At 38.0% G+C, this 13652-nt stretch overlaps 1 protein-coding gene across 3 annotated transcripts in view; it reads right to left on the reverse strand.

Annotated features, from left to right (window-relative positions):
• Window positions 1–5227: 5227 nt before the first annotated feature.
• The window catches only part of LOC111849743 (vasoactive intestinal polypeptide receptor-like), a 60886-nt gene continuing 52461 nt past the window's right edge, over window positions 5228–13652 (reverse strand). For 2 of the 3 annotated variants that reach the window (XM_023822888.2, XM_023822890.2), the window contains exons 10-13: window positions 12647–12738; window positions 11918–12047; window positions 9807–9848; window positions 5228–8415 (exon numbers count right to left, since the gene is read on the reverse strand). In XM_023822888.2, coding sequence (XP_023678656.1) covers window positions 8224–8415; window positions 9807–9848; window positions 11918–12047; window positions 12647–12738 — 456 coding nt within the window. In that variant the 3' untranslated portion in view covers window positions 5228–8223. Of the gene's footprint in view, window positions 8416–9806; window positions 9849–9868; window positions 10402–11917; window positions 12048–12646; window positions 12739–13652 lie in introns of those variants that run through there. The other variant, XM_023822889.2, reaches the window with a different exon arrangement.

Consider the following 13652-nt stretch of genomic DNA (forward strand, 5'->3'; position numbering starts at 1 on the left):
AATGTTGTTTCCCAGGGAAATAAGCGTGACTGTTTTGCAAAACTGTCCGTAGACCTGTGTGTGTGGGTGGGTGGGTGTATGTGGGTGTGCAATTTCCTGCCTTATGCCTGTAGCTTCCAAGATAGGCTCTGGGTTCCCATGACCCTGCATAGGTCATGAGGGTATAGAAAATGGATGGATGGATGATTATTTTTTGACTGCTGATCCTAATCAATGAACATTAGCATTCAAACAGTCCTACCAGACAATTAAAGCACAACTTGGCATCCAGTAAATGCAGATGATTGTTGAAGTTAATATTTTGTGTTTCATCCATATCCTTTTGAATTTAACCTATATCAAGCTTTTGAAAGTATAGTATGAACAACTGCAATACAAATAAGCTGAAATTCAATAACCGATGAAAGAAAAAAAAAAAACTAGTGGATGCTGGATTGCAAATTAGGTTTAAATTTAAAGCCTCCTACTTCCCACAAGCCCTGAGCTCTCAGGTATCTCCGTGTCAGCTAACGGCACATTGAGAAGTCCCAGTCAGCTCTGCACCACCAGCTCCCCCATTTTCAACTCAAGTGAACTTTGATTGCAGTCACAATCCTTGCTTGTCTGATCCCCTGGGAACACCATTAAACATCAGGACACACACAGACACACACACATACACTTCTGTGCTCTTTTCCCTGCAGGTGCTAAACTTTGGCGAGAAGAATCACTTTAAGCTGCGTCTGAATAATGTACGCTATACTGGTACCGAAGGACAATGTTAGAAACCAGAAAAGGCAGAGAAACTACATATTTTTACTTTATTTCGATACTCTAGTATCTATTTAAGCACATAAAATTAAGTATTAAGTGAAGGACTTCCCACTGAAATTACCAGCTTTACTTTTCGCTGTATTTAACAGTCACATGAGATACTATTATTTATTTATTTATGCTGAATTAGAGATTTACCTCCTGAAAGCAGATCTAACAGATTTTCTCTAGAAGTATCAGAAGTTATAAGTTCCAAACACACTTCTAAACTATTCACATGGAGTAGCAGAGATTCATGTTTATGGTGTCACTCCACCTCTTGATTAATATGAATAATGGTGCCCCGTAATGATAAGGCTCATCTATAAGGATGGATGGTCCACTTTGCACTACAAGACTTTCCTATCAGACAAAGCAGGAGCAGAATACTAATGCTGAAAGCCTTCAGACAAACCCCAACCAAACCCACAGTCATTCAGATGTCACCAATTGCGATGTCCCCTCAGGACAACTTGTTACACCCCCCTCCAATAAAAAAAAGCAAAGTTTCTAAGGCATACAGTGTAGAGCAGGGGTGGCCAATCTTATCCGCAAAGGGCTGGTGTGTGTGCAGGTTTTTGGGGTAACCTGTAGGTCAGCTGTTCAAACCCAGGTGTGAGGACTCCTCAGCCAATCAGTCCTCTAATTAGTAATCTAATTAGGGAGCTACAGCAAAAACCCGCATACACACCGGCCCTTTCTGGGTAAGATTGGCCACCCCTGGTATAGAGAAAAAAAAAAAAAAAAAACTGTTCAGCAGAAACCTCTCAAAAGGCACAATTAAGATGTGAAAGAAACCAAAGAGACAGGTGTGAGTAAAACGACACCTTAGTGAGTACGAGCTGGTTTACTGCCATCAAATTGCCTCATTAATTTTCATGGTAATAAATCTGATGAAAGAATGCTTTCATATCAGGTCTGTATATGTTCGGAGTGAGAGGAAATCTGGTCACTCTGACATTTACATTAAATCACATAACTTACCAGAATCTTGTATAGTTAAAATTGTTTAACTGATCATATTTGCAATGGTGTCATTTTCCATATATTACATATCAAAATCAGCTCTTACAGGCCGAATATAAAGATAAATCTTATGAGTAATTCTAGCCATTAATTTTTCATGAGACTACGGTATAGTACATGTATATATCTCAGTTGCTGTCCCTGCCCACATACACCGACAGCCCTGATCAGAATAAGCCATTAAAAGATTAATGCATTCATGCATAACAGATTGTTTTTTTTAATAAAGGTAAACTGATAAATCACAGCCCTCAAGAAACGGCCTAGATACTCAGAGGTGGACCAAACACTCACAGTAACAGCACATCATAATTGCACTTACCTGACACTTTTATCCAAAGAGACTTAATGTACAGGGGGGGAATTACAATTTTTAATACATGCTCATTGGGATTGGAACCCATAATATTCAGGTTGTTAATATAATGCTCTACTTTTTTTAGCTACAAGAGCTGACAAATTCAATGCAGGTGACCCCACGTAATTTATGTAATGAGTCACTTGAAGTGAAGTAACTATGTAAGGTTTTACTGCCTTAACTTCCAAACTAGCATTAAGAACTCACCTCAGCCAGTCCTGATCATCTCCTTAACCCTACATCCACAGGACATGACCTTTCCACAGGTGACAGACAGCACACAATCTCATTACCTGAATCTCAATCAGGTGTGATTCCTTTGTTGCCGTGTCCAGTTAAACCAGGATCTGAGGGAACTTAACCTTTTAATTATAAGAACACTCCAAAATCCAATTCATGATCCAAGCAAGTTCTAATATGATCTGTCATAACTAAGACATAGGTGCTTTGGTTGGCCTTGTAACGTCCTGCCCGTCATGTCTGCCCAATCCTCCTGTCTTGTCTCTAATGTGACCCTGATGAGCCACGCTTGTTACTTGTTGTCTCCCATTAGTCTTTGTATTTAAGTTCCTGTTTGTCTCATCAGCCCCAGTCTGGTCATTACTGTCTTCCTCCTTGTTGTCTGTGCCCTTACCTGTACCAGTCCTCCCAATTTTGTTCCCCTGTGGTCCTGTTTGTTTTCTAGTACCTGTTTAGTTTTAATTTAATAATGCCCTTTTTGTTCTCCTTATGCCGGCCTTCAAGTTTGTTAGTCTTTCCATTCACAACAGGATTAAATATTATGAAAAAGTGAATAATTTAGTTGTTCATTTACTGTGAAAAATCCTATCACACATTGTGTATTTCTTTAAACATAATATGATAACTTAGAGTGAAAATAGAGAAGCAAATTAAGCAGTACCTAACTGATTTCCATATTCATTACATACATACGTATTTCTAAGCAAAGTCAGCATAGATGTTTTTTTAACTTAAAATATATTGGCATAACATTTTAGAATAATGGTTTAGCGTCAGTTTTCAATACTTTGCTGATGACAGTAAAATGATAAAAATCATATACCTGAAAGCTAAAACTGTCCCAAAAAATCAGGACATTAATTTCCACATATAGTACATTATATAAAGAGTTCTGCAAGCTATACTGAATTTCAAAATGCCACCAATATATAAAGATAATATACAAATATACAAATTAAAAAATCACACAATACTTAATTCACTAATTCATAATTTTATTAATGTTGTAATTTTCTCCCCACATATAATTTAAATGAAAATGTTAAATATAGTGTAACAATTGCTGTAAAATGAGGTCTCCCTGCTCTCCACTGGTCATTCTGGATGCCATCTGTTGACGAGTGGCTCTGCATGTCTGGAAGGTTCCGCTCTTCAAGGTTCAGGGCTTATTCTTCCTGGAACAAACAATCACCTGGTTTTGTAGTAATGAATCTCTGCTGGTCTGTTAAACCCCGTAGAAAAAACCCAGCTGTGCTTGCACATAGCACTCAGAAACGGAACGGCAGGCGTGAAATTGGGAGGGGCTCCAGAATGCTCCCTGTCCGGCCGTAATAGCACCGGCGCAGGATGATACATCTTTGTCGTGGATAAAGTGCCTGTGCTCCCTGCAAATGGACTCTCGATGGAACAGGGAAACACAATTGAAGACAAATATTTGGTTTGAAGGAAAATAGAAAGGAAAGATCACTTCAAAGCTTTTTTTTTTGTGCGCGATCAACTGTGTTGATTTTGATATTGGGGGGACACAACTATTTTTTTTTTTGGGGGGGGGGGTTCAAATAAAGCCAAATTAAACATTGGCAAGGTACTCGGGGTACCCTTGTCCTCTCATTTGCTAAAGCCCTGGCTGTGGAGGCCAGAAACAGGTAGCCGACATATAGCGCCAATAACAAAATATGGACACTTCACATATACAACAGGATTTTATTGCAAAATATCTATCCATGAGTTAAATAATTAAAAAGAAATGTCTTCTTTTTTCCCAGATGATAAGTTAGAAGGTAACACAGTGGTGGAACTAGCTAATGCTGAATGTAGAAATGTCAATAGATGCGCCATCTGTCAAGTTCGGAGACGGAGGCAAGCAGGGAAGCAGGAGCGCACGCCAGGACGTCAGGTAAACTGAGTTTAATTGCACGAAGACGGACAAGCACGGACACTACACTGACATTACAATGCACGATCTGGGGAACAAGGGGAGACGTGGACTGATATACAGAGAACAAGGCAAAAGAAACAGGAAACAGCTGGGCACAATTGGGGAAGTACACCTGGATAATGAGGGGTGTGGCACACACTAGGAGCGGACGGAGCGGATCGTGACACCATCAATCATCCCAAGAAGTGATTAATCATGAAAGTAAAATTATTCATTTTGCAGATAAAGTTGGCAGGATGACAGCATCTTCCAAAATATAAGCAAGCACCATCCTTTAGCACTCTTTGAGTTTTCTGTATTTCACAAATAATATTATGGTTAGGGGACTACGCCTGTGTTCTCTCAGGTGGGTGACAACTCCTGCATTATTCTTTTTTTTCATTACTGTATAATTATTCAAAACGCTTTGGAAAATATTGCTATATTTTTTCATTTGATAATTTTCCAGAAAAAAAGAAAGAACACATTATATAAACATAAACGCCAACTGAAAACAGAAAACCGCCTCACATATTCCTCAGTACAAAAGTTAAATAAATCAAGAATGAAACAGTTTGTCTCAGTGTACGGGAGATTAACAGAATTACATTTGTATTCCAGGAGTTTTAATTCCATAATCGACCTAAATGAAATTATAAAAAGAATAGCAAAACAACCCTGTCGGTTTATTATACATGCTGTCATGAAGAGAAAAAGAAATTTCCATAGTTACAAGAAAAAAACAGATAAATGAGCAGACATTAGTAATCATAGACATTAGTAATCATAACATCCCTGCTGTGAGCAACCTTCCAAAGAGAAATTCATCCCACATTCGTAATAAAAGCATGTTTCCACTGAGGCTTCTCATTGACGAATGACTCACAAGAACGTCTACATATTGAGAACATTTATTTCAATTGACTAGTATAGGATCCAACAGCCTACCGTAAATTTGACTGTACAAATGTTTCGACTGCACCAGATTCAGTGGTAAACATTGCGAGTATTTACAGGAATGGAAAATGCACATCGCATTCAGAGATTTCAAAATATTTACAAAACATATTTACAAAAAGGGGAGGGGGTAATAGACTGGAAATCAGTGGTGAATAATTTATCTAAAAAGCTGTACAGAATGACATATGGTAATTAAATTACCATGTCAACATGGTGAATTGAAATAAAGCATCTAGTTCTGTATCAATTCCTGTTAAACCTTCAAAAAGGACCTAACAAGTGATACTAAACAAAATATACTATGCAAAAACGTCAGAATAAATCCTTTAGATATCATACATATGTATCCTACACAGTATCATACTATACATTATTAACATATAATACAAAACATTAAATATATTTATGGAAAACAATGTGAAATTCTACAGCTTAATATAATATCTGAGCATGTAAAGCATACATTCTTTATGACAAATGACACAGAGGTACTTTTCAATTGTATTTACAGTAATGTCATGAAAGGGTATTTCCATTAACATTAAAATATAAAATTAGAAAAAGCAAAGGCTTCAATGGGAATTAAAATTTCATCAACAATATTGAAACGTGTTTTGGGGTATTTGTTTTATAGTAAATACATTTTTAATGAAATAGGTAATAACAGTGATACTTTAAGTCTACTGTAGTATCTGTGGAATGAAATTAATATGTTAGAAAAACACGTAGGTTTTATCCCATATAGCAAGAATAATGGTTCATTTTAGTTAGTTATTTCTATTTTGATTTTATCTATAATGTTTGATTGCAATCAGCAAGAAAGCTGGGAAACAATGTTAGGGCAGGTTAAGTGATAGACAGTAATGAACCTGGAGTGACCACTTTGATCCCTCTGAACAGAGATTTTCCACCTCACCTCTGTATAAACACTATGTTATTGCTACACATTACTGTTCAACACAGATGGGTGCTATACCTGCCTGCAAAAGCCTTAAGGAATCCATTGTCAGTGGCACCTTGACTGTCTAAGGTGACACTTGAAAAACTACAGGAAGTGTCCAACTTCGTTTCTGAGCGTATAGTGCAGCAAAGGGCATTGCGTTTTAAGCATGCTGTATAATTGCATTGCTACTGCTATGTTTCAATTACACGTCAACACAATATTGCTGTATTCAAAATACGCGACAAGTGATGCTTACAGAATGACTGTTTCCTCTGTACAAGATGGTGGACTCAAATACCTTCACGTTAATCATATACATCAAGTACTCAACAACAACATCGAAGTACACCAAAAACACAACTTGGTTGACATCATGCATAAGATATGACCCAAAGTCACAAATATAATGTGTACTATACATCACACAAGGTCTGATGAAATATCCTGGCCAATAACCAAGGCACAGGACAACCAATATTGAGTTACTCCAGTATGACTCATTGAATGACTACTGAGACCATATGTCACCCTTCCATTCAGCCAAAGAAACTGAAAACTGTCTTTAGTCATCACTTTGTGTTGAGTATTTTATTCTGAGCTGCAATTCCATACATTCAACACATTATGAAAGCACATATATTATATTGTGTAGATTCCAAGTTTACCAAGATATATTACAAAGTATCAGGAGGGAGAGACATCAATATAAGCAACTAGCAGTAATGGATAAACTGGCCAGTTGTTCTGCAGATGCTAATTTGATATTTTTTTCTTTATGTTATATTTTATTGTGTTTCAGTGCAAATGCATTATTTATGGAATGAACTGAACTGGTCCATAACATTATCACAACATTAACCCCTACTGTGGTCCTCACTTTAATTCTTTGGCATCAACACACGAGAGGTTTTCCTTCTGTATGATTTATCGTCTGCAGATATTGCTCCATGTGTTGATATGGCATCATAAAACTTGAATTCTCTCTTAAACGCCTTGTAATAAAACTGACCAAATATGCTTTTAGAATTTCGTGCTTATTACTCTGTGAAGAGAAGCTGAGAGGAACCCTAAGATTTGTTTTTTAGCATGAGAATATTGATGAAATATTTTTGGTTGCAGCAGAGTGAATAATGAACAGAAGGCAAACAACAGTGTTAACAAATGCATGGTGTACCATGGGCACTATGACCGATGACGAAAGTTGACAGCCAAATGATGCATTTCTTCGCTGGAACCACTGTCAGTCTATACTGTAAACTAGAAGCTGGAACCTTTCAAAGTTCACACACCTCTGAATATAATATTCAAAGCTACCAAGTAAGCATACAAAAACATTTAAGTGAAATGTTTGTTTTGGAAAAATATAAAATTCTTTTTGAAATAACTTGTCCACCATTTATAATTAAATATTTATTTTCCTTATAAAAGAATATTACGAAAGGTAAGACTTGCATCAAAAACACAAAAACCAAAATTCCTAGTGACCAACTTGTTGCTTTTACCTACCAGATGATAGTTGCCAAATTTTCCTTAGGAAGAAGCTTTTCATGATAAAAAAGTGTTGACCCCTATTTTTGTTTGGGCTTCCTCTTTTTTAAATGAACAACAACAAAACTACCATGACCCTCACCAGGTGAAATGGTCTGAAGATGTATGTATGGATGTATGGATGGATGGACGGATGCATGCATATTTGTAACAAAAGTCCATGGTGCAGAATCACTGTGACTGGAACAGCCTACTCGTACTGTACACCTACCAAACTTGTGACAACCGTGATCGACACTGACCTTTGACCTTCGACCTCTGTCATCAACCACAAAGCACTGTGTGGTTTTTCTTTTGACTAATAACAAACAATCTCCCAGAAGGTCACACTCCTTACTCATTGGTTTTCCTGAACAAAGCATGAATTATCCTAGCTAGGGTGGTGATGACCCATAGGGAGAAGTTTACAGAACCTGGCTGAGAGGGGGGACGTCGGGATTAGATCGTGGAAGATTCATCTCGATACGCAGATGCCCGTCGTGTGGTGGGGCTGCACTTTGTGAACATGGTGATCTGTGTGCTGAAGTTGTTGCCGTTACTGCCCATTGACGGCTGCTGGTATTTCATGTCGGAGTCTAGGAACCGTTCCAGATTCCATCTTCTCCACTTTCGCTTGATCTCTGCCTGCACCTGAGCGGCCAGAGAATGGAGACAGGTAAGACGAGTGCTAGTTACTCAAGGGATCAGCAAGGTGCAGTGGATCACATACAGAGCTCAAAGTACCAGAAAAGCTGCTTTGGTTTATGGTCTGTCCAGAGACATTCATTATATTGTAAATGGTACAACACATGAAAAGTACATGTGTACATGAAAAGCTTTGTGGAAATAAAGTCTACTGAGTAAATAAATGACAATAAAAACACAGCAAGGCTGAGTAGGTGGACTTCAAAGGATCACCAAACTGTTCAAGGTGAGACCTCAGAATACCTTCTTGCAGCCTTCAGACCCTCAGCTGAAATTGAATATGATCCCTCTGCAGAGGTGGGTGGTTCAGGTCCAGAGAATAAAAATCCAGACCAAGATTTTGTTTCAACCAACCAGTTGAGTACTCCATGACTGTGACTCTTTATACTGAACTGGTTTGTTGAAACAAAATCTTGGTCTGGAATTTTACTCTCTGGACCTGAATTACGCACCTCTGTCCCTCTGTATCTTGCCTTTGTAGCTCTGCAGCTCTGTCACCTGTTCAGGTCCTACTGAAAGGACTTAACACATCTCTGGGACAGAAACTAGATCATAAAATCTAGGCATTTTATGGTTCTGTATTGAAGAGGTAAGCAAAGGCCTTGCATTAAAGTAAAGGAATTGTTTGTTATACCTCAGAAGCGATATAAAACGGATTTACTTAACTTTACATTTACCTACAGTACCAAGTTATGCACATTGGATTAGCAATGATCTCAGCTTGCTTAGCTGTCATTCTGGAGTATTATCTTAATGCACATTTTCTCAAGTCTAACATTTGGTATAACTCTACTGACTTGGCTTATGTAATGACATGGAAGCCTCCGTCTGGTTAAGTTAGCCGAAAACTAACTAGGATAAGTCAAGTCAAGTCATTTTACTTAAAATATGCAGACCATCTCACATAACAGTAGTTATCCCTGCAGATTAATGATGTTAAAGAGTTAAGGAAACAATAAATTCTCTAACTCCTCCTTTAAATATGTACAATCTCTCCCGACGGAGTTACGTTCTGACAAACCTATTGTAAAGCAAAAATATCGTAAGGTGAAAATGTTTTTTAATGCAGCATACCTAACCTAAGAAATATCATAGCCTACCCTACAGCCTGCCGTAAACATGCTTAGAACACTTACTTTATCCTACAACTGGGCAAAATCATTAACACAAAGCCTAATTTATAAAAAAAGTGTGACTATCTCATGTAATTTATTGAATACTATACTGAAAGTGAAAAACATTTATGCATCATAAAGTCGAAATATCGTAACATGGACCGTTGTAATCCAAGGAGTGTCTGTATAATAAAACCATGTATGGAATATATAAAATTTTACCTCTCCATTGAGGAAACAATATAGGACAGCAACTCCAAACCCCTGAAAAAGAGAAAGTAGTTATGAGACTTCAACTCATGCTACGTATAAGGTAAAAAGTGAAGATCTGTGCTCATCTTCATGTAACTGATTTCATGTGTTTTCTTAATAGGCCAAGACATTTTGAATAAGGAAATTATTTAAATTGACTGAGTATTGGCACTATTGACTGCAGCGCTCCTGTTTGCCAGCTGCTCATCCAATACAGGATTAGCGATTGTTTACGTTTTTGATAGGGAGAGCGATATGCAGTATGTTAGAACAATTAAATGTACAAATTCAACACTACAAAACGTAGCTGGGACACATATAATGTTTCATGAGGAAAAAAAACAATATATCCATGACAAACATCTGGGAATTCTGGGATTTATGGACATGGAAAAAATGACTCGCTACATTTTGAGTAAGAATTCACTGTGCCTGCTAATACGGCTGATTTTTCAACCGATCGCTGAGATGAAGAAAAGAATTTCCCAAGGGAATCTTCAGTTTTAAATGGGAATAAATCAGGACTGATCTCACCATGAAGGGCTGTCCCACAATTCATGGAGCACTGAAATAGCATAAGAACAGGAGATTATGTGGATCACTGTCAGAGGAGGTGGCTGCTAATGTACTTGAAGACTGATCAATAAGCTGCGGTTAGCTGAAATGCTCATGTGGTTTTCTGGAAAATCATTATAATGGCAATGTCTTTGGAATTTATTTTTTTTATTCAGATTTGTGAGGTTTTAAGTGCGGTCCTGGAAGGACGGACCTCCCCATAACATTTTAATAATAAATAACAGGACTACGATCGGACAGATTTATATGTCTGAATACTTAAAATTCTGAAAGCACTGCTCATTTTCCCATAAAACAGCAACGCTCAACCAAGACCAAACTTATCAAAAGGATTCAAAACCTGAAATCAGTAAATCGTTAATACCGGATTTCATTTTCCACAGAAATATGGATTCATAGCCAAACAGTGCAGAGTGCAAATGTATGAGTCTTTTCGAGAAAAAGAAAAAGTTGTTAGGTGAAATTTAAAGCTAATGATATATTTTCTCTATAGATCCATGTACTGGATAAACACCTGGAAGTTGGATGAATACGTGTGTATTCTGAATTCTTTGTATAATATTTGGATGCCTGTACTGTTACAGTGAAGAAAATAAATAATTTTCATTTGTAAGTGGCCCAATTTTTTGGTTGTTCATGTGCATTTAGGGAGAATGCTACTTTAATTCAAACTTCACAGACTGTATATAACTCAAATCAGTTTCAGGGATATTAAATTACTTTAAATAACTGAGTGGATCCTTGCCTTTACGAGCCTAAGACAAAGTGCATCTCAGTTTGAATTTCTGCCAGCATAATGGAATTACTGAAAAGTCCAATGTCACCTGGAGAACGGAGAACGGAGCCAGAAATCTGAAGAATGGTGGTGAATACGGAGGTGAGTCTGCGTTTGGAAGCTCCTTAATACTTTGATAGACCTGAAACTCGATACACGAAACTATCTGATTGGATGCTGAACAGCAATAACTAAGTCATCCATCATCCAACCACATGTGCTGGAGTGGGAGGCAAGAAGCATATCCCAGCCTCTTAATGGCGCACCCTGAGCAGGGTTCACACACACTGCAGGAAATCTAGAGACAATTAAACTGCATGACTTAACAGAGGAAGCGGGATTTAAACCCACAACCCAGTGCCACCCCAAAACAAACTTACTGAAAGGAAGACTCCCTCTGTTCCCTCTGAATGCGCTAGTAAATTTTAATCTCCACAAGACAATCTAATAATCAAATCAGACTGTGCTGCTTATGAAAAGCTCGATCTTTATGGCACCCTGACACCTTTCATCCCCTTTTTTTCCAGAACCTGCCTTTCCTCCTAATATGGTGACAACACAATGAGCCCCTGGTTCTGGGAAGTTCCCAGAACAAATATCAGCAGTCTCACTAATAAGCTGTTTGAAGAACATGGACCAGACAACTATACATTCACTGCAAGATCACTGCCTGTAAAAAAATTAATTCCACAAGTGCTTTTCTCCAGGGGACTTAGTTCACGTTACATACCTGAAATGATCCGAGAATCAGATCAAACACCATCCTTATGTCCGTATTCAAGTGCTCAGGGATGAAGGCAAAGACTATGTAGTTAATTCCAAACAGAGGTATCAGCAGCAGCGTTGATTTTGCTAACCTCCTGCACATAAAAACAAAATAAAATAATATGAACAGTTGTTTTTATTTAGTAGAAATTTACATTGGAATTTTGTCCAAAGTGATGTGCAAGTCAAGCAAATAGCACCTTCAAATGAATCACGCTCCTTCAAGCTGGATTTGAACCAGCAACATAATGCTGTCAGCGGGGGCGTCAGTAGGCCTATTTTAGGGGGACTTAAATGTTTTTTACCCCTCCCCCAAATAAACGTGGGAACATGCAGTGTATTTATTAGCTTAAGTCATGAATAGCTTTACATATTATATTTAAGTTTGCCATAAGCCCCCCCTAGAAAAGACTCAGCCCCCCTATCCATTCAACTCTAAGTACGCCCATGCCTGTCAGCTTTGCCTCTACAGTCCTACACTGTACAACTAAGCTATCAAAGGGGTAATTAGGGCTGGCTGAAATAACAGATATGTATTTTTAATTGTGATAATATGTAATTTCAATTATTTGTTTAAAAAATGTCAACAGGGAACTCTACAGGAACAACTCCAAAAATTTAACAATGACATAACTGATAGATAAATGATCACTCTGCAGAGGGTTTCAGTTATGAAATGGAATGACAGACTTACGAATACTGGTTGGATTCATTTCGCCCTATATCTGGACAGTTTATCTTCTGCCGAAGGATGCGGATGATGCAAATGAACAGAATGAAGTTCATCTGATGAAAGACGAAAGACAGGATCAGTTATTACATTCGTCAGCAGTAAAAACTTTCATAAGGAGCATCAACAGAACCTTAAAGTTGTTACACACAAAACGATTAAAAAAAGACCTAAGTCAGGAGGTAAACATCTGCAGAAGAAGGACAGAAATAAATGAGATTTGGAAAGCTTAAATCTAAGATACTGGGAAAACCAACAAGAAAGTAATTCTGAGAAATGCCAAGTAACCTGAGACTCAGAAGATCAGTGAGAAGGTTCCACCCAGCCATAAACCCCATGATGACCTTGGAGAGAAGGGTCCTGGGATTTTTGTGTCCTTACCAAAGACTGATGATCCCTGCACCCATGAGTCAATGAGGAAAGCAGCTCAGATATTTGGAAGCAGATAGTCTTTGCCCAAAACCTGTCACTGTTCTTCATTTCACATTCAAACTGTTTACTGGAGCTCCCAAGAAAAGCATCGCAGTTCAATCAAAGGTAAATGCCACAAAAGACAGACCTCCCCTTCTCTTACGGGTGACAGACACTCAGTCTGATGGTAGCTGATCTCCAAGAGTTTCAATTTCACACCTACTCTAATTCAAGTGGATGAATCAGCATGAACAGATGCCTTTGCACATATCTGCAGGACAATTATTATCTTTGACAAGAAAAAAATGCACAAAAAAAGAAAAATGCAGGATTCCTATCCTCCCCCTTCTGGTCTAGAACTACCTAAAAAAATGTTAGGCCATATTTCCATATCTCCTTGAATAAGGTCCTGTTTTCACATATCACAACATGCTCCCTGCCCTTGCAGTGAAGTCCACTGTGCAGCTTCTTCTGGAGTGTTACAATGCTCTTCACACCTATCGGGTTGACCCTGTTATTCTTCCTATTTATCCTCAGTTAACAGAGGTTGGTAATAAGG

The sequence above is a fragment of the Paramormyrops kingsleyae genome, chromosome 4, assembly GCF_048594095.1.
Source record: "Paramormyrops kingsleyae isolate MSU_618 chromosome 4, PKINGS_0.4, whole genome shotgun sequence".
NCBI classification, from domain to species: Eukaryota; Metazoa; Chordata; class Actinopteri; order Osteoglossiformes; family Mormyridae; genus Paramormyrops; species Paramormyrops kingsleyae.